Source organism: Esox lucius, chromosome 20, assembly GCF_011004845.1.
Source record: "Esox lucius isolate fEsoLuc1 chromosome 20, fEsoLuc1.pri, whole genome shotgun sequence".
In the NCBI taxonomy this organism is placed as follows: Eukaryota; Metazoa; Chordata; class Actinopteri; order Esociformes; family Esocidae; genus Esox; species Esox lucius.
The window spans coordinates 27,178,652-27,205,471 of NC_047588.1; the positions used below are offsets into that span (position 1 = coordinate 27,178,652).

Here is a 26,820-nt window from a genome sequence, read left to right on the forward strand (position 1 = left end):
AGTAAATTGTAACTACCATCTAAGAAAACACAGTAAATGTAATAGCACATTGTAACTACCATCTAAGAAAATACAGTAAATGTAATAGTACATTGTAACTACCATCTGACAAAACACAGTAAATGTAATAGTACATTGTAACTACAACACAATTTGTTCATGGTTCGGGGCAGATGAAATTCACATTTAGTTCTACCCTACAAAGAACATCCAGTCTAAAGAGTTAATAAGGACAAATAAAACAGTTTATTAAATTATCCCTGATGAAATTATTATATCCTTGACAATTTGTGCTGATTATTAGGTGTAACTACCTGTGTAGGTTTGGTGGCGTCATGTGAACAGCTTTTTGATTGGTACACTTACAGTTAGGGAAATTGTTATGGAAGTGTGATACCTGATTAAAAATAATTAACACTTAAATACAGTGATTAAGTATATTATTACATTATCTGTTTATTTTGTATTTTTTTTAAATGCATTTAGTAAATGCATAGTTGCAATTAGCAGGAGTTAGATTGTCGGTAGTTCCTGCATTATTAGTAGCTCCAGACACTTTTGCCTGCAGAACAGCTATAATTGTTTGTGCCATGGATTCTACAAGGCCTGGAAAATGTTCCCCAGGGTTTGGGTCAGTTGTTGGTTAACTGTTTGTGCCATGGATTCTACAAGGCCTGGGAAACGTTCATGCTGACACAAATAAAAACACAGTTGGTGCAGATTTGCCAATAGTACATATACAGTGGGGAGAACAAGTATTTGATACACTGCCGATTTTGCAGGTTTTCCTACTTAAAAAGCATCTAGAGCTTCTGTAATTTTTATCATAGGTACTCTTCAACTGTGAGTGATGGAATCTAAAACAAAAATCCAGATAATTACATTGTATGATTTTTAAGTAATTAATTTGCCTTTTTTTGCATGACATAAGTATTTGATACATCTGAAAAGTCGAACATAATATTTGGTACAGATACCTTTGTTTGCAATTACAAAGATCATACAAAGGTTCCTGTAATTCTTGACCAGGTTTGCTCACACTGCAGCAGGGATTTTGGCCCACTCCTCCATACAGACCTTCTCCAGATCCTTCAGGTTTTAGCGCTGTCGCTGGGCAATACGGACTTTCAGCTCCCTCCAAAGATTTTCTATTGGGTTCAGGTCTGGAGACTGGCTAGGCCACTCCAGGACCTTGAGATGCTTCTTACGGAGCCACTCCTTAGTTGCCCTGGCTGTGTGTTTCGGGTCATTGTCATGCTGGAAGACCCAGCCACGACCCATCTTCAATGCTCTTACTGAGGGAAGGAGGTTGTTGGCCAAGATCTCACGATAAATGGCCCAATCCATCCTCCCCTCAATACGGTGCAGTCGTCCTGTCCCCTTTGCAGAAAAGCATCCCCAAAGAATTATGTTTCCACCTCCATGCTTCACGGTTAGGATGGTGTTCTTGGGGTTGTACTCATCCTTCTTCTTCCTCCAAACACGGCGAGTGGAGTTTAAACCAAAAAGCTACATTTTTGTCTCATCAGACCACATGACCTTCTCCCATTCCTCCTCTGGATCATCCAGATGGTCATTGGCAAACTTCAGATGGGCCTGGACATGCACTGGCTTGAGCAGGGGGACCTTGCGTGCGCTGCAGGATTTTAATCCATTACGGCGTAGTGTGTTACTAATGGTTTTCTTTGAGAATGCGGTCCCAGCTCTCTTCAGGTCATTGACCAGGTCCTGCCGTGTAGTTCTGGGTTGATCCCTCACTTTCCTCATGATCATTGATGCCCCACAAGGTGAGATCTTGCATGGAGCCCCAGACCGAGGGAGATTGACCGTCATCTTGAACTTCTTCCATTTTCTAATAATTGAGCCAACAGTTGTAGCCTTCTCAGCAAGCTGCTTGCCTATTGTCCTGTAGCCCATCCCAGCCTTGTGCTGGTCTACAATTTTATCCCTGATGTCCTTACACAGCTCTCAGGTCTTGGCCATTGTGGAGAGTTTGGAGTCTGTTTGATTGAGTGTGTGGACAGGTGTCTTTTATACAGGTAACCAGTTCAAACAGGTGCAGTTAATACAGTTAATGAGTGGAGAACAGGAGGGCTTCTCAAAGAAAAACTAACAGGTCTTTGAGAGCTGTAATTCTTACTGGTTGGTAGGTGATCAAAGACTTATGTGATGCAATAAAATGTGATTTACTGGATTTTTGTCCGTCTCTCACAGTTGAAGTGTACCTATGATAGAAATTACAGACCTCTACATGCTTTTTAAGTAGGAAAACCTGTAAAATCGGCAGTGTATCAAATACTTGTTCTCCCCACTTTATACCTTACGGGTCCAGCTCACCCCAAAAATGCCCTATTGGGTTGAGATCTGAACATGCCAATCAAGTAAAATTAACTGGGATTCGTCTGACTTCTCAGTTTTCCAGTGTTCTTGATTACATGCTCTCTGCAGTTACCTTTTCTAGTTTTCAGCTGGTCGGAATGGAACCTGGTCAGGTTTTTGGCTGCAATGGCCCCTTCTAACAAGGGCTGACAAGTTGTGCATTCCTAGATGCTGTTCTGTGCATCATTGTGGTACTGTGCTACTATACGCCTGTTTGTGACCCACCTGTTAGCCTGCACATTTCTTGCCATTCTCATTCTCACAAGTTGTTCTCAATGTCAGGGCAGCTGTTGACTGGAGGTTTTTAGTTTGTGGCACACTTCTTCATAAAGAATATAAACCATCTTGTGTGAAAAGCCCAGGAGGTTGGCCATTTATGAGATACTGGATCCGATAATCATAACACGCTAAATTGTCTTTTTTTTTTCATTCTGACGTTCAATCAAGCAGTAACTGAATGCCTTGATGCCTGCTGCCTGCATTATATAAAAGGTAGGCGCCATGTCCCTCACGGTCTGCAGGAGTCACCCCTTTTCCTGAATGGAGCTGGCGATCGTGGTGGGGTACTACTGAGTGTGTATCATCAGTGTTACATTCTATGTCGAAGAACACACTGCAGATTATCTGTGTTAAGGTAATCTGTGTTAAAGAAAATATAAGAACATTCATGACACTGCATGGTTCAGGAGGATTGTAAATATTTCCTGTAGACTGCTTCAAATTGTTGGGTTGACTGTATTGTATGTAGCAATGTTGTCTTGATTGTATTCTATGGTGTAATGTTGTATTGTTTGTATTGTATGTTTTAATTTTGTGTTGATTGTAATATATTTTGTAATGTTTTATTGACTGTATTGTATTTATGTTGTATTGAAGGTATTTTTCGTGTCGTATTGAAGGTATTTTTAATGTTGTATTGATTACTGCTGCCTTCTTTGCAAGGGCTCGTTTGTCTCAATGTTTTGTTTTTTCAGTGCTTAAATGAAGGTTAATGAATAATCTGTGAACATCTTCACATGCACAGTGTTCCACGTAATAGCTCATAGCTAAGATTGATATCCTGCTCCTAAGTAAAACAGACAACAGACTGGATTACTTGTGTCAACTAGATTACTACAGCATTCACTCTGTCATTTACTAGATTATACATTTTTCAAGGGCAGCATATAAATCTACAACTAAAGAGAATCTGTATGATGACCAATTTAACTACACAAACAAATGTACATTAGGTATGATGAAGGTAGCTTAAGTTTGAGTAGTCCTATACATAGAACAAAAACATTTTACGTGACTTTTTGTTGGTGCATCTTTGTATCATCACTAATAAGGACAACGTGTGACAAACTGAGGGGAACCTGCTCAGGAATCCTATGATGTAAAAAGGTTCTTTCATGTCTGACTGAACAGGTGTAATTGTGTCTCATGCTCAGTCGTGCTCTGGCTGAGCATACGCTTTCTCTCGCTCTCTGGAGACGTAAATGTCAACTTAGAAAATAACCAAAATCGACCGTCAGGTCTTCTGCTTGGGAGATAACAAAGCGCTCCTGCTCTGGACCAAGTCATCACAGCAGATCTGTGGTGAGCTGCCAGTTCTGATGGCTTAACTGTAAAACGTTGGGTTTCATTCTCTCACAGCCAACATTTAATAGCATGTACATAAATTAAGATTGCAGTGCCTGCTGAACGAACACATAATTCATCCGTTTTGATCTTGAATGCGAGTTCTCCGTGTGTGATCTTTGGTGACCGCGTTTTATAATTATCCTCAATGAACAGGGCCCAATTACCTTCTCAGCTATCAGTCGTTTCACGACCCAAATGACCAGACAAGAACAACAATGTCATGATGTTACCTCCACATCATTAGACAATGACCTAATGAACTAAGCATAATCCCGGAGCCCCAACCCCTCTGCATTGGACGGGCCCCCCTCCTGCCCTTACAGCCCAGCAGCCTTCCTCTGGGGCCAGAGACCCAGACCCATGGAGTGGACTTCAGATTGGTTATTTGTCAGTGAATATTAATCAAAGTACAGACACTGTGATTGGTGGAGAGAGTACAGATGTAAGCCAAGCGAGCATGAAGACATTTTACAGTTGATTTGGTTCTGCAGGTTTAATTATTCTGTTAGCTGCCCTGGGACTAAAAGGAACTTGACCGGCTTGCCCTACCCTGGTTGTGGACAGGGTAGCAGTTGTCCTTATAAACTACAGGTCTTTTCCCATCAACGATCCAGGGGAAACCCACTACAGGGACTTGAAGAGAACCCCACTGTCTGGGTCTCCCTGAAGACGTCAAGGGTTCAGTCCTAGCAGGCTGGGGCGTCAATGAAGAAGAGACGTCATGGAGAAATCTCAAGAAAGACATGATGAAACAGCAAGAGGAGGAGGAAGGAGGGGTGACACATTTGGGTCATGGTGATGTAATGGTCACTCGTCTGTGAACAAGTGACAGAAACCACAGGGGCAGAGAGAGCGAGTGGAGCAAAGAAAAAAGGAGAGAGTGGGGATAAGTGGATACAAGTTAATGACTCAAGGAACTGAGCAAGCAAAAAGGTCGGAGAGAAATAAAGGGTTTACGGAGATGTGGAGCGGGAGGCCGTGATGCTGTGTTCTTCTCTGGGTGTGTGGGTGTTCCACGCTGGGTCAAGTGGGACTTGTTGAAGCAGTAGTTGAGCCCTTGATCTGACAAGCTCTCTTTTATTCCCCTAAGCTCTGCTTCTTTCGTACTTCGCCAGTAAAAACACAACAGACAAACTGAGCATACCACTATCATACTACCAGACATAAACAAGTGACAGGACAAGCCCGCCCACTTGAGGATCTCTCTGTCTAAACACTCTATTTCCTGTGTTTGAGTGGTGCAAAGCTCACTTGCTATTCAAATTATGCTGAATTGAATGCTTACATTTCCTTCGGATGATTCTTTCCCTCTCTTGTTCAAACCATCTGCAGTTGTCTGTTAATGTAACGACAGTAGAAGTGTTCCTAAAGATCTGTCAAAGTCACATTAGTAATGGCTGTATTGGGCCAAATGGAATACAACATTTTGTGCTGCATAGATAAGAACGCAACTTCTTTGTCTGGGATTTAATGGCCCAACATCAGAAGAGAAACACTGAATTTTATTTTCATAGCTGTCGATTGTTTTGTGCAAAATGAATGATACAGTTGTGTTGCCATTTGAACAAAATGTTTGTGAAATAAAGCAAAGCTGGAAAATTAAAACTGGTCTTACAAGCAAAGTATGTATGGTAGGTGTTACCAATAGGCTAACAGTTTGATTTTAAAATGATTTTGTTGACATACTTGTTGGATTATACAAGAGAACATGACACTAACAGTAATACCAGAGGCAGGCTCTAGGTACTACAGGCTCCTCCCTTTTATATAATTGTTGTTATGTATATGTATGCAAATACACAAAGTTAGTAAATGAGGTATATATAATATTAAAACAGTACCTGATACAAAAAGAAAATGTATGAGTGCATTCTATGATAAACACAATTGATTGTATACCTGAACACCCGCTGAAAAATCTTATACGTCAGTTTCAGTAATATATTAAATGTTCTTTGAATCATTCGCTGCATGATGGATTTAAAAAAAAATCATGTCAACATTTAGAGTATCTTCATCCACAGTTTTTTTTCAGGTATACAGTAACACTTACCTAAGCATGCAGATCCGTTGTGATTGGGCTCGTATCCCTCTTCACAGATGCACCCGCCCACAGGCACCATCCATTCCCCTTCTGCGTTGCAGTGCATACGAGGGGCGGAGCCTCCTTGTGCTACACTGTGGGGAACACACGTCCCACTCACAGGTACCAAGGCTGTGGGCTCCGCCCCTGAGGGTGTGGCCGGGTAAGAAGCCAGGTAGAGATTAGTTGCTGGGCAGCGGCGGTAGAAGACGGACACGCCCATTAGAGAGACGCAGGCACCACTGTCTACAATCGCCAGCACAAATCTAAGACAAGGACCAAAGGTTGTAATATTTTACATATTCTCAGGCCCAAAGGACCACCTGTTAGGTGATAGTGTGATAGACTGCTATTAAAAAACCCTACATGTTGACATAGGGGCAAAGTGATTTTACATATATGGTGTGTTGCATACGCAGCTCGGACTAACCCTACCCTAGTTCATTTTAATGGGCATTGTGTTACATACATGCTATATAATATTAAGTAAAAGGTCCAAAAACCTACCAAACAGACTTGCATACCCCAACTCCTGGCTGTGGCCAAACAATACGCAACAGAACATTTCAATTTGAGTTGCCAGACAAGCCTAACTTATGCCAGGTAGAATGATATCAACGCATTAATCCATTGAATATCATATGAATATCATTACATCAAACTTGATGCCTGCACACTTAAAACAAAGGGCATTTCTAAAATGTCGTCGCGTCTGCGTCTTTGAAAGCAAAGGCCTTTCAGAAACCTGTCAATTTCTACCTCAGCTGACAGTCTAAATAATCCATTCACCTGCTAATAGGCCTACTATTAGTCTACTTGCACAGTACAGCTTCAGACTTGACCGAGAGATCCATACGCCTTTGTTGAATAGATCATTAAAGGTGATAGCCTGATGTTGCTAGCATCATTTCCCAAAGTGGGTGCGTTTACTTCTCCTGGCAGGAAATGTGGGCATAACTAGGGTATACCAACAACTCCAGGCATGACCACCCCAATGGAAGTATTTTTGTCATACCCATTGCGTGTGAGTGGAGCGAAGCTGCGGGTCTTGATGTTGACACGCCGGTAGCGGTCTGGTTGGTACTGGTGAGGCAGACTGGGCTCCACCTTGGTAAAACTCTTATCTGCTGCTATGGTATCGATCTTCACCCAGCCCTCCCTCGTCTCCTTCTCCCCACTGGATGGCTGCACGGTCGGATGCGGAGGAGAGGACGATGGTGGGAGGACAAAGCAGGAAATAAGTAGGAGGAGTTGGAGGGTAGAAGAATAAGTATCTAACAAGTGATGAAGTACACAGAGATCTGGGGGATTTGTTTTTTTAATGAGAATAAGGTAGATGAGCCTGAGATGAATACTACCAGGGAAACCATGCGCTTGTAGGATTGATGAGGCTAAAGGAAGCGACTAGTGATTCAAGTTGAGGAGAACTCGTGGCATTCTTTGGAACATTGAGCATATCATTGGTGTTTTGAGCAAAAACTGGAATGTTGTTCAAATTATGTGCAACTGATGTGATGACAGGAAGAAAAGCCTGCTCCAACTTCAATTCAGTTTTAGATTGCAGCCAGTTGTGGCCATTTGAACATTTAAAGTGGCCTACTAACAAAAACACTGGGTCAAATCAAAACATATTGTATTTTAGCGCAGCCAGTTTAGCCAGCAAACCCAAGTGGTAATTGGTCAGAAATGCATAAAGTGATGCAGGATCGCTCTTATCACATGTCAGATTGCAACCTGTCTATATAACCATCAGTTTACTCACTCAGTCGGTTGTTGAGCTTGTAATAGCATGCGGGGCATGCTATGTTTAATAGACTCTGGACTAATTAGATTTAATTATTATAACTTGTACTCCTAAAACTCACCCAGCACAGCCAGAAGAGGACTGGTCACCCCTCTGAGCCTGGTTCCTCTCTAGGTTTCTCCCTAGATTTTGGCCTTCTCAGGGAGTTTTTCCTAGCCATTGAATTTCAACATTGTTGTTGTTTGCTCCTAGGGGTTTCGGGCTGGGTGTTTTGTAAAAGCACTTTTTGACAACTGCTGATGTATAAAGAGCTTTGTAAATAACTCTGATTGATTGTTCCTTGTGGGGGGGACCTTGCTCGTTTCCATGGGAATTGCATAAATAATAACAAGGTAAGTTATTGTGGTAGTATCGTATACAGGTTCATGTGATGGCAATGAGTTACCCTAAAGGAACATAACCTAAAGCCAAGACTTTCATGTACAGGGCTGTACATAAGTTCTCTAATAAATGGTTAAACTCATACGTGGTGTTTTCTGTCTGAAATATGTTTTCTGTGATAAGCCTATATGTGGTGTTTTTCATCTTAATACAATCTAACAATGGTTTCACAGACAGAGCTTGTATTTATCAACATTATCTTTGCTGCATCCTTACTATCAAACACACCTCTGGATGGAGAAAACAAGACCATTATCACAAAAAAAAACCAATCATAACCTCAGTTACAACAACCACAATTAGAATAATAGGTCATATGAAATAAGATGACAATACAGCACATAGAAATGTAGCAAAATGTTAAATAATGTATCACTACCTTATTAATGTATTACTTATTCATTTCACTTTGTGCTGCATTTTTTTTTATCCCTTAGTTGTGTTGGTCATGCGTTTGTAATGTTTGAATTGCCTTTGTTAATGTAATTCCCCAGACAAATAAACTTGCTTTGCCTTGCTTTTCCTAAGTCACTCATGACTGTAGTATCGACATACTTGGAGATCATAAATGGTCATTATAATTTTTGTGACTGGCATCTTGATTAGGTAAGAGGTCTTAAATTGACTAGTGAGAGGATAAATAAACCAGCAGCTCTGGGTCAAGCAGTTACCCTAAAAATGGCAGAGCTTGCTCTTCTAAAGGACTTCGGCTCTGGACTGAGACGCCAAAGAGTAGGTCAGCGCCTGCCTGCCCTCTAGGCATCTCTATGTTTAGTTTTGTTGGTCCCCAGTTAGAGTCAGCTGCCTTGCATTGTCTCTAATTGGGATCCTATTTAAGTTCCTGAGTTTCTCACCTATGTTGTGGATTATTGTTTGAGCTACATGCCTTTCAGTTTGAGGGCCCTTTTTTTGTTTTTGGAAACCAATAAAGGAATGCCTACCTACTATTGCCCTGTGCCTCGGGTCCTGCTATCCAACCATGACAGTATTCAAATGGTAAATTACCGGTTTTAGGCTATAATTTATGAAAGCTGTCAATTTATAGGTTCATGATCGCCACACCCACATAAACGTTGTCAAACTCAATAGTGACAAAACAGAACTCATACTCATTGGAACCAAATCCACCCTCACCAAAACTGGCACTTTCACTCTCAGCATCGATGACGACACCTTTTGACAGTAAGGATGATGATGTCCTACCTGACCAGAACACCCTATCTAGTAGACATGTGGGCAAGCTCAAGTTGGGAAAGTGTGATCCAAAAGTGATTCAGTGTTTTACAAAATATTTCCCTCTCTTTACTGACGTGGATTATTATAGGAAGTGTCGTTTTTATGGACAACAACAAAAATGTTGCACTGTACACCTCAACAAATCATTACATGACTACTCCAGTAGAAGGACTGGATATTGGGATGATGGGAATTGGAGTTTTAATGCCGTACCTCTGCAGCCCATGTCCTCTCCAGCTCTCTCTGCGAGTCCGCCTGCTTGTAGTACAGGGTGAGCGTCTCCCGGCAGGACGGCGAGGGTGAGCGAAGGCTGGCGCAGTCCCGCACGGAGAAACGCAGCGTCACAAAGACGCGGGGCGCTGAGTAGCGTAACAGGAAGGGTGTGGCCAGCCAGTTGTCCTGAGGACGGGGGTTCTGGTTGACGTTGCAGACCTCAAAGGTCCGGATTAGTTTTCCCCGGTCATCCAGGACACTGACCTCATCCCACTTAAAAAACAGAGAGACAGAGAATGAGAAGAGATGCGGAGGTGAAGACAAACAGAGAAGTGAGAGATCATTTATGGATCACAGTATGGGACTTCCTAGGTTACCCAGTAGTTGGATCATTTAAGTCCAAGAAGCACTTTCAGCCTTGTGATGGCTCACTGTCATTACCACTAGACCATCTGACACTCCAGCTAGTGCTGTATGCTGTGTGTGTTTGAAACTAAATGTACTCTTAAAGTTAGAGGATAAATAAGGTGTCTATACAGTAGTCAGAAATAACACAAACACAAAAAATAAAACCTGCTCAAAGACTCACAGGAAAAACTTTATATTTATTTATTGTTCAGCATTAGAACATCAGAGAAGAATTCTTCATCACACAATTTCAGTATTCAAGTTAGAATATCAAAACACTAATTATTGGTTCCCTGTGAGTAAATGTCCTTTTAACTAAAACTCTGTGAAAACTTGACAGAAGTAATGACAAGCGGATCAGAGGTCTTGCCTGTAGAGAAAAATGGGAAAAGTTTCTCAGGGAAGGTGCAGTCGGTAAATGAGTAAATAGGAGACTTGGCCTCTACATTATAAAAGGATACCTCACTGCTGTGCTCTCTTCAACTCAGCATCACAAAACCTTTCCATCTCTTTATTGAGTGTCTCCTCCAGCTGAGATGCAGCTCTCCTCAAAGTCCCTACATACACACCGTGGTGAATGTTGATCTTAGACCACTTCTTGGGGCATGGAAGGGAGGTACAGAAGGATGGAGGACTCCGAAGGAGAAGGTGATCATCAGTGTTAGAGAGCTGCTCCAGCTCTGTGCTTCTTTCCTTTAATTCTGTGATTTCATGTTCCAGCTCTTCAATTAAGCATTCAGCCTGTCTCTCTGCTGCTTTCTGCTTGTACTGTATCACCTGTAGAACTTCAGCTTGGTGTTTCTCAATGGACAGCATTAAAGCAGTGAAGGCCTGTACACCATCTGCCATCTCTCTCTCTGCATCTTTCTTGCTGAGTTCTACCGCCTGCATAATCTTTTTAACTTCCTGCTGTCTCTCCTGGATTATCTTCTGCACTTTACGCCTTGTCCTCTCCATCTCAGCCTTCCTCTTTTCAAGCTCTTCCTCCATAGGGACTGTGTCATGAGTCTTATGGTCTGCCTCAGTGCAGAATTGACATACACACATCAGGTCGTTCCTACAAAACAGCTCCAAGGGTCTTTCGTGTTTCTTACACACCCTTTCTTCCAGGTTGGGCACAGGGTCAATAAGCTTGTGTTTCTTTAAAGAGCTTACTATGCGATGATGGTCCAGGTGAGGCTCACAGTAGGAGGCCAGACATACAAGACAGGACTTTAAGGCCTTGCACTCCCCCTTAGGGCAGACGTCACATGGCACTTCTCTCAGGTTTGTGGTTTGGGCTTGTCCAGGAGAGATGGGTGTGTATTCCACTGGAGCCAACGCCTTGAACTGAGCAACCATTTCAGAAATGAAAGTATTGACACGAAGCGCAGGTTTTTTGTGAAATATCTCTTTACACATTGGACACAGGCACAGGTCAGTGGTTTCCCAGTATTTTCTGATACAGGCCTTGCAGTAGTTGTGTCCACATGGTATAGAGACGGGCTCAGTGAACATGTTAAGACAGACGGAACACTGGAACTGCTCTTCAGACAGGACAAGACTGGAGGAAGCCATTTCTGGAAACACACCAAAGAAACAATATTCTCTCTGAAATCAGGCATTCAAGAATTATCATTTTCCTGTATTTATTTTCAGTTTCCATTTAATTTCATTGTTTATCACAGAAAATGTACTATAATAATGCAGTCAAGTTTACAATTTGTTTAATGGAATAATCATTGAGAAGAATATATGTTTTGATTCAAATGTATGCAATCCATTAATCATTTTACTTGTCTGAATGGATTATGGCCATTGTCAGGAAAGGAAATATTCTTTCAGGCGTATATAAGAACATTTGAAACGAAATTGTAATTGTGTTGTATATCACAATATGGGTACTTTCAACAATGTGCTGGAGTGTTGTTGCTACGATTACAATGTATGTATCGTAGCAGTTGTTACAAACCCTGGAGGGGACATTATACTGGCAGCAGGGGTAGGCCACTGTGTTTTGTCTGCTGTCACGTTTTAACGGATTTGACAAGGTGGTCTGTATATTTTAGAAGGTGTTTTTGTTGCAGCCATTGGATAATTATATCCCAGTTTATCTACATTACATTAAAAAAAAATACTTACAGCGCAATTTACATTAGACGATTGCTCTTGGAATTACTTTTTTAACAGTCGAAGCATATGTTTCTTCCACCGAATTCTTCTTGGAAGCACTGAAGTAATTGATGAGAGTCTTCACAAGTCTTATGCGTGGTTGAAGTTTGGTTTCTGCAAAAAGACGTTCCTAAGCCCTTCCCTCTGCTCTTAAAGGAGTAGTCTTTTTTCCGTAGGCTCAAAATGCGTGTACGCTGACTGAAATATCTACCTTTCACCTTTAACCTTAAAGGCGGCCTGAATATATTTAGATCAGTCAATCACAATTTACCCATTATGCAGTATTAACTATATCCTTTAATTGAATACTGCAATTATTTTAAGGCTTAGCTCTCCCAGCAAAGTACCACACATACTTGATACCTTGATGAAGTTGCAGGTTTACTTGTCATGTCCATAGGATACACAAGGATATTATTCTATGTGCAGGATACATCAGTACACTTAACCAAGCCCTTACAAAACCTCTGTACTGTATGTATATGCACTGAATTTAAAGGAAATTAAAAAGAGGGGTGGCGAAAATATGTGACAACAATTATGAGTAGCTAATATCACTAAGATTGTGCATTTGTTTGGTGCTTAAAGTTTAAACTAGTAGAACATGAGAGAAGAAAATGCATTATTAATTATGGGAAAGTGTTTAGAAAATAATCCCCTAATTTCTACTGTTGGATTTTGTCTTGGCTACCACTAAACAAGGTAGAAATTGCATAGCCTATAAAATGAAATAAAAATAATAAACAGATACTGTAATGGTGAATTCGGATACCCTCCAAACAGATAGCAAGGTGGATGATCTGTGCAGTATTTCTTTGACGTCATGTGATTTGAATGAACCGTGCATTGACTGTGGATAGCAACAAGCCATTAGTACAAGGGGAGGGTCATGTAACTATGTTAGTAGCGTTGGTGAGGGTGATGCATTTTTATTAAATGACACCTTGAGTAGAATACTTTATGTTTTAAGCTCAAGTGATGCACACCCCTCCCTGATTTAAAAAGCTCTGTGGCGAGATAGCTAACATTGAGTTGGAACCTTAGATAACTCTACAGCTAGATGAGTAAGGTAACTACAATGTGTTTTGGTGGGATTTGGCATTTTACAAAGATTTATAAGGATCTCCATTAGCAGTGTCTTAAATGTAAATCAAACACAACATATTTTGTAATGTAATGTAATGAAAGTCAACACTACTGTTGTTTGCTCCATGGGGTTTAAGGCTGGGTGTTTTGTAAAAGCACTTTGTGACAACTGCTGGTGTAAAAAGGGCTTTATAAATACATTTGATTGATTGATTGCTAATAGATAATATACAAACAACAATATTAAAACCATATAACAAAATACACAACACAAACTAACAAAAATATCTGTCTATTCATGTGTTCGACAATTATAATATTTCTTTACCTTTATGTAGTTGCATTTTCTATATTTTACCTCACCTCACTGGTTTGTCATTAATCTTCTGATTACATAGCACAAGTTGCATGTGATTACATCCACAGCCAAGTAAACTATAAAGTCTTTGATGGCTAACAGCCAACTTTAACTTTACATTAACATGTTTGATTTTGTTTACATCTTCTGTGTGCTGGTGGATTATTGCCAGACAGGACTTCCTGCCTCTCTGTGTGTATGTATGTGTCTCAACATTTTGTCTTTCTCTGTTTCTCTCTTTTTTCCCTCAGTTTCTCTGTTTCTTTCTTTCTCCCTTAAGTGGTAAGGCCTCAGGCAGATTAACATTTGAAGGAAAAAGAGTTTCTATTTTATTTTGGTAATCGAGGATAAGAATGTGGCTTACAGTGTGAAGCGTAAAATGCAAATTGTGGCTCCAAACAAGCACTCAGGAAGTCTGCTGAATGTGTAAAATGGAAATGTAAGCGATTATACAGCAGGATGCTCCTCTGTCTGTAGAGGATTTGCTTATGGTCAATGTGCCCCTGAGTGACCAGCGTAGCATTTTCTGTTGTTGAATAGCAGCTACTGCTGCTGTCTGCTTTATCATTACAATTTGCCAGGGACCTGACACCCAATTGGGTTCCAGGGACTCTATCCGCCTGTCACCATTACCAGGGACCTGATACCCAATCGGATTACAGGGACTCTGTCCACCTGTCACCTGTACCAGGGATCTCACACCCAATCGGGTTGTCAGTGTGTCACCTTTACCAGGGACCTGGCACCCAATCGGGTTCCAGGGACTCTGTCCACCTGTCACCATTACCAGGGACCTGACACCCAATCACCTTTACCACTGACACAGGGTTGACAGCTAAAGCTCTGACAGTGTGTTCCCATTAGTTGCCAGTTAAGTAGTGATAACATCATTGAACATCTAAATAGAAGCAGAGGCTGTTATGCTAATGGCAATGATCCAGGTTATGTTGGGAGAGAGAGGGAGACAGAGAAGAAATGAAGGGAAAGACGAAAGGAGAGAGGGGCAGAGAGAGAGTGTGTGTGCATGTCTGTGTGTGTGAGTCAGTCAGTGTGTGTGCAAACGTGCATGTTACAGAATGTGACTCAGAGTGTGTTTGCGCGAGGGAGAGAAGAGAGAGGTACTGTAGCCATGATAGAGAGCCTCTCAGCCAGGCATACATGATGAGCATGTGTGAGCACAGGGCTAAATGTGTGATGTTGCATGTGTGCCTTGCCACCATACTCCCATGGAAAAAAAGACAAATATACGGAAACCCACTGGCTTGGATTTGTTTTCAGCATCATCCCTATTCTCTTTCCCATCCCCCATTCACACTCTCCCCTCCTGAGAGGAATACATACAGATTTGGAAGAAAGGGGTGGAGAGAGACGAGTCATCACTATGATTTAATTTGAACAGAAATCCCAGAGAAACACCAAATGTACTGTGACATAGGACAGGGAGGGGCACATCCTTGGACACAGTGAAGGACACAGAGAGACAAGGGGCGGGGAAATAGGGAAAGAGAGGGGAGACAAGAGGGGAGAGTGGGGGGGGGGGTTAAGACAAAAGGGAGAGAGGGGATTGGTGAGAGTGGGAGGAGAGAGAGAGAGGGGAAAGAGGGCAGGAAAGGTGAGACATAGGGGAGAAGGGAGAGGAAAGGGGAATAGGGGGATAGAGAGGGGAGAGGGGTGAGAGAGGATAGAGAGGAGCGAGAGGGAGAAGGTGGTGAGAGAGAGTGGATAGAGAGGAGCTAGAGAGGAGCGAGAGGGGAGAAGGGGTGTGAGAAAGAGGTGAGGGGGAGCGGTGAGAGAGAGTGGGGGGATTGTAGTAGAAGGGATTGAGGATGATGCTGATGAAGAGAGGAACCAGAAAGACGAGGACGGACAATAGGGAGGGGGGTAGAAAGAGAAGGGAAGGAGTGACAGGGGAGCAGAGGCTCTAGGCCAGCAACACACTGCAGGGCAGGCCGGGTCAGAGTGGAGGGGAGAGGAAACACAGGAGGACAGGAGGAAGAGCAGAAACCCATTGCCCCCCAACACACTGGAGGACAGAGGAGGAAAGATAGGGGTAGGAACAGAGGAAGGGAAGCGGTGAAGTGTAGTGACAGCCGGGTTGGCGGTTGCTCCTCTCTAGGTCAAAGGAGCTGGAGAGAAAGAAAGCGGGGAGGGCGGGAAGCACGATGAAGGGCGGAATGTATCCACAGGCCCTCAAGCAGAAGACAAGACTGGACGTAAAGAGATAGGCTAGGGAAGGGTTAACCAAGAAAAACCTCTCTCTCCCCGCCCTTTCTTTCTCTCCCTCCTCTCCTTCTCTCTCTCTCTCTCCCACTCTGTTTCTCTTCCTCTCTTTGTCTCTCTCTCTCTCTTTTATTTTCTGCTTCTCTTAGCATGGTGCCCCGGGTCAAATAACCATATCTCCATCTCAGAACCACTTCTCATCTCTGTGGCTCTACAAAAAATACACTCATGCAAATGGAAGGCCTCCTCACAGCAATCAGCATCCTCCTGCTCGGCTGCCTCTAAAACACACCATTCCATGTGACGTTGTTGTATGGTGACCTCTGTGGGAAACCGAAGGAGGGCTCATGGGGGTACACGCAGTACACACTGCAGGTGTGTAGATTGAAATGGTGTTCCTCTAATTCAGATTTCAGATAAGATATTCAAAGTCACTCCATTCCCCTTGTTTCGCGTAGCGGCTACATCCGTTTCCACTTGCTTTTGCTTACCCCAGTGTCAGGATAGGTAGTCCAGCCCAGCTCTGAGGTAGACTCTGTCGTGTCCAGCAGCATCACTGTAAGAGGTGAGAGAGAGAGGATAGAAAGGGGGACGTAAGGAAGTCATTTCTGTTGTTTTAACAACAGAGAAACCGATGTGGGGAAATGGCTGGCGAACCACTACTAGCTACTAGCACAACACATAGCAACAGCATTCGCGGAGTTGCCTACCTACCAATTATAACCCGAGTTTCATGCAGTAACTTTAAATGCCTGCGACAACATTCCACTTAAAGCTCTTAGACGTGAGCTACTTTCGGGATTAAGGAAGCAAAGCATATTTCATGTTTTTTTAAATTGCAGGTGGAACATGAAAGAGAAAATTTAAGTCTGCTACTATCTTTCCTCTCCAGTTATTTTTAGATAAGAGAGAGCGTTTGGGACACTGTGTTGAAGAAGGAGCATGTCTTCCCTTTGATGTTGACACCATGCACAGACAGGGTTAACGCAAAAACAAACACAGTGTCTGGTTCCATCAAGCATTGCACTAATCAGCTAACCTAATTAGCATGAACACTTACCACATGCAATATGCAAGGTGCATGCTTCCACAGAGAGAGAGAAGAGAGAGTGAGATGAGAGGTAAATGAGAGAGAAGGAGACGGGGAGAGACAGAGAAAGAGACTTGCAGAGCGCTGAAGGCAACATCAGACAGAAAAAAAAATCCATCCCCTGACATGTTTTAAATATATATATATGATTTCATCATTTCTGCCACGCAACTTTATTTCTAATCAATAAGGGTTCGTTGCACAAAAGAAGAATGAATCTTAGATGGTGTGAAGGATATTGTCACCTAAATGTGGATCAGTGAGTTGTATGGGGATCTGAAAACGTTGTCCGGACAGACAAATATCCCATTGACCCTTGCTGTGCCTTTACCTTTCCATTTCTCCCTCTCTTCATGCTCCTCTCCCCCTCTCCACCATTACTCAAAAAGTGTGATGTAATTCTGTTGCTTTGCCAGCATCAAATCTGTCGAACTCTCTTCTCACTCAGCCCTCTCTGTCTGTCCTCTCTGTCTGTCCTCTCTCTCTGTCCTTCTCAGATTCTGTTCCTCCCTCATTCTCTCTTCTTCTCATGAACAGATTTCTGGGCATTATTCTTGCAGATGAAGACTTCCACAAATGTGCTCTCCAATTCTTCATTTCCCCCCGTCTGTCAGTTGTTAACTGTTAGGACTCTCTCTTCTTCTTTTCCAATGTCCATAACTCCCTCCCTTCTTCTCTCCCTCTTTTTATTCCTTCCTTTCTCACACACAATCTCATTTTACCCAAAAGTAAACCAGAATTGTGAAAGATAAGGTACTTATTAACATCAATGGCAGAATTTACATAGACTTTCACAGCATTTAATCTAACTAATGAGGATTTCTTCACTAAAGCCATAATGCCATTTACACAACACACTAGAATATAATGCACATTACAGACAGAAATCTGAAATGTAGAAAAATATTATAAAGGTAAATTTGCTGATACAATGGCAATTTGGGGGGCAACACTGCAGAGTAAAAGAGTGGGTCACAAGACAATTATAAGACAAATCATCTTAAGTATATATCAACTTAAAACCTCTCCTATATCTTCTTTTTGCCACTTGACATCTATACTGGAATGTATCAACTAACAAAGAAGCAGCACAAAGAGTTTGAAAGAGTTATGGTCTTGGGCCAAAACCCAACCTCCTGCCAGTCAACGCAATGGCAATGCAGACATATGATTAACTAATATAAGATGCCCTGTTTAAAATGCAAAATGTTCCTTTCCAAATGAAGCCATACTGAGTAGGTAACAGCTCCAGTTCTATCCTCCAGAAGATGCAGAAAAAACAACATATTTGTTGGGGTTATAGTTGAAATCTAATGTACTGATAGTGGCTAAAACTATTGTATGTTCATTAAATGTATGGTAAATAACAAAGGTAAACTTATGACAGACAAGCAATTAATAGAGATGTTCAGGTATTTGTTTAACACAAAACTATAATAAACGTATTGTAGCGTTTGCCCCATAGTTTTCTTTCCACAACCCTACTGAGGAATTATTTTCAGAGTGGAGGTAGAAGATCTGTGACTGCCATCCCCATGAGCATGCCTTCTTCCTTCAGGCCATGGATTCACCATCCCAAAAGATTCCCCCCACTGCAAGAAAAACCTGGACCAAAACACATTGCCTAATGCAGAACACAGAATTAAATCAAATTAGTGTAGTGTGTTCTAGGCATGTCACAATACCATAATTTGATTCCAGAGAAATTAATCGATTTGCATTATTCATGTCAATACCAAGGCAAAATAGTCTAACACATCAATAGTGTGTTAATTTGAAATTAATAATAACAATTTAGGCTTTATTTCTTTATTTTTAAGGGACATTTAAAAACATATAGAATTAACAAATATTTGAAACTTAGGCCTTCAATGAGTGTCTGACCAAACAGAATCCATCACGAGGTTAGAAATTGTTCCTTTCATAAAAATCTACTTAAATATACATACAATGGTTAATATCTTCTTGTGAAATACACAACAGTGAGCACCTAGCAGTTAGGCTAAATAAAACGTCTGGACTAGAAACAAATGTCCACTAACATGCATGACAAAAACCTTGAGGTTAGTTACGCCCTGTCCGTTTGTTTTCACATCAACCCAGCATTATCATAAATCTATACATTAGGCCAGACAGGCTATATATTTGCAGGCAAGATAATTAACTTGACATCACATTGTAGTGTGTGTTGGAGCAAACAAAATGAAAGCACAGGCCTGGTATGTTTTTTCTTGTGGAAAGGCATCCTCATGTTATAGAAGTGTCATACAATGATAAATGTTCTGAATTTACCTTTTTTGTACTCTCCAGTCAGACTCTTGTGTATTAAAGCACAGTTCTTAATACAATTTTCTGTAATCTGTTAAAAGTAATTGAAATTAGGATTTGTTGTTATTATTTATATCTAAGTATGTCTTTGCTGAAGAGGGTTAGGGTTATATTTTTGTATCCTAAATATAATTTAAGTTTTTAGAATAGTGTTTAATTTCAATCTAATCTTATTGGAGTTACTGAATTTCATATTTAAATGACCTGAGTAAATTGGGAATTTAAAGATGAATTGGACAAAGCAAATAACGTATTTTTTTTCAGTATGAACTGATGGAGGTGACATGAAGTGAGTAGTTTGTTTTAGAAAACATGTGATAAAAGTTGTGATAAGTGTACCAAAGTGATAAAAAAAGACATGTACAGTGGGGAGAACAAGTATTTGATACATTGCCGATTTTGCAGGTTTTCCCACTTACAAAGCATGTAGAAAAATCACATTGTATGAATTTAAAGTAATTAATTAGCATTTTATTGCATGACATAAGTATTTGATACATCAGAAAAGCAGAACTTATTATTTGGTACAGAAACCTTTGTTTGTAATTACAGAGATAATACGTTTCCTGTAGTTCTTGACCAGGTTTGCACACACTGCAGCAGGGATTTTGGCCCACTCCTCCATTCAGACCTTCTCCAGATCCTTCAGGTTTCAGGACTGTCGCTGGGCAATACGGACTTTCATCTCCCTCCAAAGATTTTCTATTGGGTTCAGGTCTGGAGACTGGCTAGGCCACTACAGGACCTTGAGATGCTTCTTACGAAGCCACTCCTTAGTTGCCCTGGCAGTGTGTTTCTGGTCGTTGTCATGCTGGAAGACCCAGCCATGACCCATCTTCAATGCTCTTACTGAGGGAAGGAGGTTGTTGGCCAAGATCTCGCGATACATGGCCCCATCCATCCTCCCCTCAATACGGTGCAGTCGTCCTGTCCCCTTTGCAGAAAAGCATCCCCAAAGACCATGCTTCATGGTTGGGATGGTGTTCTTGGGGTTGTACTCATCCTTCTTCTTCCTCCAAACACGGCGAGCGGAGTTTAAACCAAAAAGCTACATTTTTGTCTCATCAGACCACATGACCTTCTCCCATTCCTCCTCTGGATCATCCAGATCGTCATTGGCAAAACTTCAGATGGCCTGGAACATGCTCTGGCTTGAGCAGGGGGACCTTGCGTGCGCTGCAGGATTTTAATCTCATGACAGCGTAGTGTGTTACTAATGGTTTTCTTGAGGACAGTGGGTCACAGCTCTCTTCACGTCATTGACCAGGTCCTGCCGTGTAGTTCTGGGATGATCCCTCACCTTCCTCATGATCATTGATGCCCCAACGAGGTGAGATCTTGCATGGAGCCCCAGACCGAGGGAGATTGACTGTCATCTTGAACTTCTTCCATTTTCCAATAATTGCACCGAACAGTTTGTAGCCTTCTCACCAAGCTGCTTGCCTATTTGTCCTGTAGCCCATACCAGCCTTGTGGCAGGTCTAACAATTTTATCCCTGATGTCCTTACACAGCTCTCAGGTCTTGGCCATTGTGGAGAGGTTGCAGTCTGTTTTGATTGAGTGTGTGGGACAGGTGTCTTTTATACAGGTAACGAGTTCAAACAGGTGCAGTTAATACAGGTAATGAGTGGAGAACAGAGGGCTTCTTAAAGAAAGAACTGACAGGTCTGTGAGAGCCGGAATTCTTACTGGTTGGTAGGTGATCAATACTTATGTCATGCAATAAAATGCAAAGTAATTATTTAAAAATCATACAATGTAACTCTCACAGTTAAAGTGTACCTTCGATAAAAATGACAGACCTCTACATGCTTTGTAAGTAGGAAAACCTGCAAAATCGGCAGTGTATCAAATACTCCCCACTTGTTCTCCCCACTGTAAATGGAGTTTGTGTATAATGTTTTGAATATCAGACAGGACAGTACTGCAAGAATCAAGCCCACTAGTAATACATATATTTCTTGGTTGATAAATATAAATACATTTTAGTCACATTTGGTATAGGCCTAATCATATTTCAGAGTACAAATCACACCCACTGTGTTTTTTTTTACCACTTCACACATTGTCAGATAGTAACACTTGGTAACCTTTTAGAGCCTTTTATCACTTAACAAGACTTGTCAAATCTATTCCTCTCTCCCTTCTGTTCCCTCTATAGCACAAGCCTGAAGAGCATCAACAAAGGGTGGGGTCTGTGGGTCTCAGACTTCTGGGAGCAACCTGTGTGTCAAGGATTTTGTGACACATGACTAAATGTATGTTATTAATTTGGATTTTGTAATATTCGTCACAATACATTTGTTGCCATTAAATATGAGGACAGTGTGTACTATATAAAAAATATGTAATTATGTAAATAAATGAATAATCAGAGTGACCGAGGAATATCAAATCAATAATTCCAATAATTACGGAGGACACCATATATTTCAACCACCAACCATCATCCTGACCTTAACCCTACTATTAGCCACAAAGATAACTATAGTTTGAACACTACAGGGGGTTTCCTCTCTCCGCCATTCTGGCTATGCTGCCCTCAAGTTCTCATCCGGTTTCTGAAAGAATCAGGCCACCAAGAAAAACTGTGCATTGTAAACAGCAGTGAAAGCTCTGTGAGGCCTTCATAACTACTACAGTGCCGCCTGCTGCTCCGTCTCAGAGTAAAGACACTTAAAGTGTGTCGCTGACATATAGAGGAATGTGCTGAGTCTGCGGGTGGGCCTGAGTGGTGGGTTAATGTACTGCCCAACACTCCTTCACTCCCACTAACCAATGGATCCGTCCCACTTCTGTTATTCTGTTTTCCCTCTCTCCTCAATTCTTCCTCTTTCTTCCCGTGTTCCCTCATCTTTCCCTCTGTGTGTCTATTATTCATCTGTAAAGTGACAGTGGGCAGGCATCTTCGTACCTTAAATAAGGAGATACACACTGATTCATTATTGATGCTGGAGCCACTGTTTGGCGAGGGCAGTGACACCAGAGAGAGTGAGAGGGAAAGGAAGAAAGGAAAAAAGAGATGGACGTAAAGAGAGACAAAGTGAAAGACAGATAGGCATACAGACAGAGGGACATGGAGATGGAGAGACAGAAACGGAGTGAGAGAGGAAAGGTTGTGATGCAATGAGAGGACAAAAATGAAAGAGAAAAACGTGTTTTGTCATGTTGGAGAAAAGGGTTGAACAGGGTAACAAAGAAAGTATTGCTTTGGTCTCCCTTTCCCTCTCTCTCTCTCTCTCTACCTCACTCTCCTCACTCTCTCTGCCTCTCTCTCTCTCTGTTTCTCTCTCTCTGTCACTCTTTGTCATGCTGTTAATTTGCACTGCGCTGTGGCTAGAGTGTAAAAGGGGGGACATGCATTCATTTGGTCCCACTGTCATTGTTGTATTCACTTCACATGAGTGGCCTGTCTTGCCCCCCCCCCCCCCCCACCCCCCGCCACTAACAGCATCTCTGTGTAGCTACAGTTGTTCCTGCTCCAGTGACACCTGCGAGGTGTTGTACAGTGTCTCTGTATGAGTTGGATCTGAGAGGAGGTGCAGGCTGTGTTGTCACACTTTCCAGGCAATAGGGTCAGCTGGCACTCTACAAACCTCTCCTCCGTTAATATTCATGATGACCAAAATTGCCAAAATCATGCTTTAGCACCTCTGCAATTGGCCAAAAACGCACCAATAAAGCGTGCGCACACACACAGCACCACACACACAGCCACACACAACACTGAAGGTGAGGAATGCAAACAGTGAGGCACAGACAGTCCAACACAGTTTGCAGAACCAGACACACAGCCACAATCACTAAAACAGTGGAGAAATATGCACACAAACGCTCACCACATACCTTACGTACTGTACTGCACACGGCCCATGGCCACACAGATTCAGACACATTGATGTACACTCACACACACCACACACACACACACACATACACACTCCCACATACCACACAGACACACACAAAGACACACTCACACACACTCCCAGTACACACATAACCCAACATTCTGTGGCCCAGTAGGCATTGCTATGGCTATGTCCTGTGTCATCATCATCCGCCCATCTCCACCCTATCTCCTAATGGGCTCCAGTATGCGCCATCCTTTCTCAGACAGTCAGTCAAGGACAGAGTCTACTCCACACCATCATTACATGCAACCACAGAGACAGAGAGATTTTGCAGGGAAATAGGGACGAGAGAAACGGAGGGAGGGAGGGAAAGAAAAGGAGAAATGAAGAAAGAGCGGGGATTAACACGATTTCCAGGAATAGCTGAAACACAGTCAAGGGGAGTTATCCGAAACTTCACTCACTGAGGGAAAGTGCTGATGGAGAACCACGGTCTGTTACAGCCTGCATAGCTTAGCAATAAAGCAAGACGGTACGTCACTATTCCCAAGACAGGCACCAGCAAGACTGGTCTACAGAGTATATCTACATTTAGGTGAAGCAGTGAGCCAGCTGTTATCCCCTTCTAATGCCCTCTGTGTGTGTTTTTGGCGCTTCTTAGGCCTAGCTCTGATTTGTTTCCCCGTCTAGCTCAGTCTTGTTTGACACATGTTGGTGGAGGGCTAATTTCAGCTAACATTTTTCTCTTCTCCTTGACATGAGTTATCTCCTCTCTGACAAACAGTGGCAGAGTCTTTGATCTGTCGCCTTGGGATCAAGGCTACTCACTCCCAAAAGTGACAATGTGACTCGTGGATTAACATCAGGAAGGCTTTCTGGACCTGCCATCCCTGCTGGTGAAGAGAGATTTGGCCTGTACACACAACCATTCAAGGAATATTTCATATATGCTGTTGGTGGATGAAAAGAAAGTCATTCTTATATTAAAGCTCTGTGTGATTAGAAGGGAAAACGGCAACATTTAGCCAACAACTTTCTTCTTTGGGGTCCAAACCCTGAAGACATACTGTAAACCACTGGGGAGCTTAATACTGACTATGTGAATTCCTTTTCATCCTACATTTTACTCATTAATCATCACTTGCTTTCACCTTTTTGGTGTGTATCAGTCCATACTTTTAAAGCATTTAGGTAAAGTAAAGCATTTTCATAAGTCGGTGTAGGCCTGTTTGTTGAATAATGTGTGTGGAACATTGGTTACGGAGGAATAAGTGATCATGTGAAACACAACTAATCTCTTACATTTCCGTTTTTTGTTATTTGAACAATTGTAATTGTTTTGGAATTCCCCCGAATCTGTTCTTCCTGATTAAGTCATATATCCAAAGGTTTTATCTGCATGTGCCTGTAAAATCATTGGAAGTTAAAGAAAGACGTGTTCATAAAACTGCTTATGGCACATCCTAATTACATATTTGTGCTAAATAACCCTATTTAGGAAAAGCAAATGACAAACGGCAGGGAGATATCATTTTATATTAAGGTTGAGTCAAAATGACCCACTTGGCCTGTCAACCAGAACACCATATGGAGCCAATCCTCAGGTATCCCACTTGAGTAGACAGACAAAGCCTGATAAATGTGAAAAAAAAAATGGAAATATAATTGTAAAAGTGGTTTCACACAGCCCAAACAAAGCTCACTGTTTTAACAGCAGCCCCCATCTTTTGGCTCACACCAAAGCCATTCCAATCTTCATACATGAGTGCAAGGGCAGATGCCTTTGAGAGACAGAGCAAGCTTTCAGCAGGAGAGAGGTTGTTTTTAAGACTCTGCTGTGAGACTCTGGCATTTTAAACACACTTTTATTTAGAAGTGTCCTTAAAGAACAGCTTATCCCACCTGTGGTGAACTGTTTATTCTACCCAATTAATAGCAGAACCTGCAAATGGATCCACACAGGTCCAAATAACCTTGATTATCTCTAGCCCGCACAAACTAGGCAAGTGGCTTGTCTTTGCATAAGATCCTATTAAACCTGAAACAAATGCATAGACTAAATTTGATGGAAAGCGTTAATTTCCATTTGTAGTTTAACAAATCAGTAGACTATGTTATCCAGAGAAAACTTGCCCTAGTGAGTTCACTTATTTTCCTACTTTCTCATAAGCCCCTGTGGAAATGTAACCTCACAACCCGGGCTTTGACTGAACTATAAAGAGATTCCCATTTCATTATCCCATACATTCAAAAGTGAGGCTGAGCTAAAAATACTAATTATATCATATAGACCTACTAGTCAATGACCTCAGTCAGTGCAAATCACATTTTAAGGTATCACCCACTAAACATAATCTGGTATTTAGAAAAATGAACAGATGCAGTCATTGTACAGATAAAATGTTGCCTCAGATGTATGCTACCAAATAAAGGCACACATAGAGAAGAGTCTGTCCTTTATTTTATTTTAAGTACCTTGCAGTCTGCACCATGCCAATCTCAGTATCCTGCACCATGCCAATCTCAGTATGCTGCAGCCATAGCCAATCTCATATTCTGCACCATGCCAATCTCAGTATTCTGCACCATGCCAATCTCAGTATTCTGCACCATGGCCAATCTCAGTATTCTGCACCATGCCAATCTCAGTATTCTGCACCATGCCAATCTCAGTATTCTGCACCATGCCAATCTCAGTATTCTGGCACCATGCCAATCTCAGTATTCTGCACCATGGCCAATCTCAGTGAATCCTGCACCATGCCAATCTCAGTATTCCTGGGGTTTTCTTTGCAGACACACACGTTTTTATCTCTATACTTGTGGGGACCTGAGACCCAACCCTAACTTAAACTAACCTTAACTTAACCTCAAAAACCTAAATGTTATGCCTGAACTTTACCAACCTTTATCTCCTAATTCCAAAAAGCAATGCCTAAACTCAAAAGTAAACTCAAGTTCTTACACTGTGCCCATTATAAATTTTTTTTCCAAAACCTAACCCAGAATTTTTTTTTTCTGAGTGAGAACATGCCAAACCTTGTGGTACCGATTTTTCCGGTTTTAACAGGGTTTATTTGGGACTTCAGGCACACATAGATGAAGGTCGTACACACACACACACACACAAACACATACACACAGACAAGGATATCAAACACATACACACACACACACAAACACACAAACATAGATGAAGGATCATACAACATAGATGAGGATCAAACACAAACACACACATAGACGAGGATCTCACACACACACACACACACATATATTCATAGATGAGGATCACACACAAACACACAAAAGCAATAGCTAAAAGTGAGTGGTTTAATCCAAGCGAACCTCTGGACAGGGAATACACTCTAAATTACAGATGACAACTTGCTCCCTGATGCTTTTTATGGTACAAAACCGAAATACACTAATCAGTTAATGCAGGGAAACAAACATGAATTCACAGTGACACTGACTCACAACAACCACAGCCAAGAAAGACAGAAACAGACACACAAGCCCAACAATTTTTTTAACAAATGATCACTCACACACCACACATACATACATACATACATACAGTCAGTCAGTCAGTCAGTCGT

General features: G+C 41.8%; 2 protein-coding genes across 2 annotated transcripts in view; both read right to left on the reverse strand.

Annotated features, from left to right (window-relative positions):
* Positions 1–26,820, reverse strand: part of ephb6 (eph receptor B6) — a 42,976-nt gene that overhangs the window by 14,359 nt on the left and 1,797 nt on the right. Inside the window, exons 2-5 of the mRNA XM_010884935.3 lie at positions 16,437–16,501; positions 9,723–9,995; positions 7,104–7,273; positions 6,059–6,354 (exon numbers count right to left, since the gene is read on the reverse strand). Of these exons, the coding sequence (XP_010883237.1) occupies positions 6,059–6,354; positions 7,104–7,273; positions 9,723–9,995; positions 16,437–16,501 (804 nt within the window). The remainder of the gene's footprint in view (positions 1–6,058; positions 6,355–7,103; positions 7,274–9,722; positions 9,996–16,436; positions 16,502–26,820) is intronic.
* Positions 10,316–12,493, reverse strand: LOC105019042 (E3 ubiquitin-protein ligase TRIM47-like). Its single transcript, XM_010884934.4, has 3 exons — positions 12,252–12,493; positions 10,592–11,689; positions 10,316–10,500 (listed from the first exon to the last, which is right to left on the reverse strand). Exon 2 carries the CDS (start codon positions 11,685–11,687, stop codon positions 10,593–10,595), a length of 1,095 nt encoding a protein of 364 aa, XP_010883236.2. The 5' UTR covers positions 11,688–11,689; positions 12,252–12,493; the 3' UTR covers positions 10,316–10,500; position 10,592.

What these genes read in the sequence shown, in the direction of transcription:
- LOC105019042 (XM_010884934.4), bottom strand. Translation starts at nt 11,687, where the DNA reads ATGGCTTCCTCCAGTCTTGTCCTGTCTGAAGAGCAGTTCCAGTGTTCC.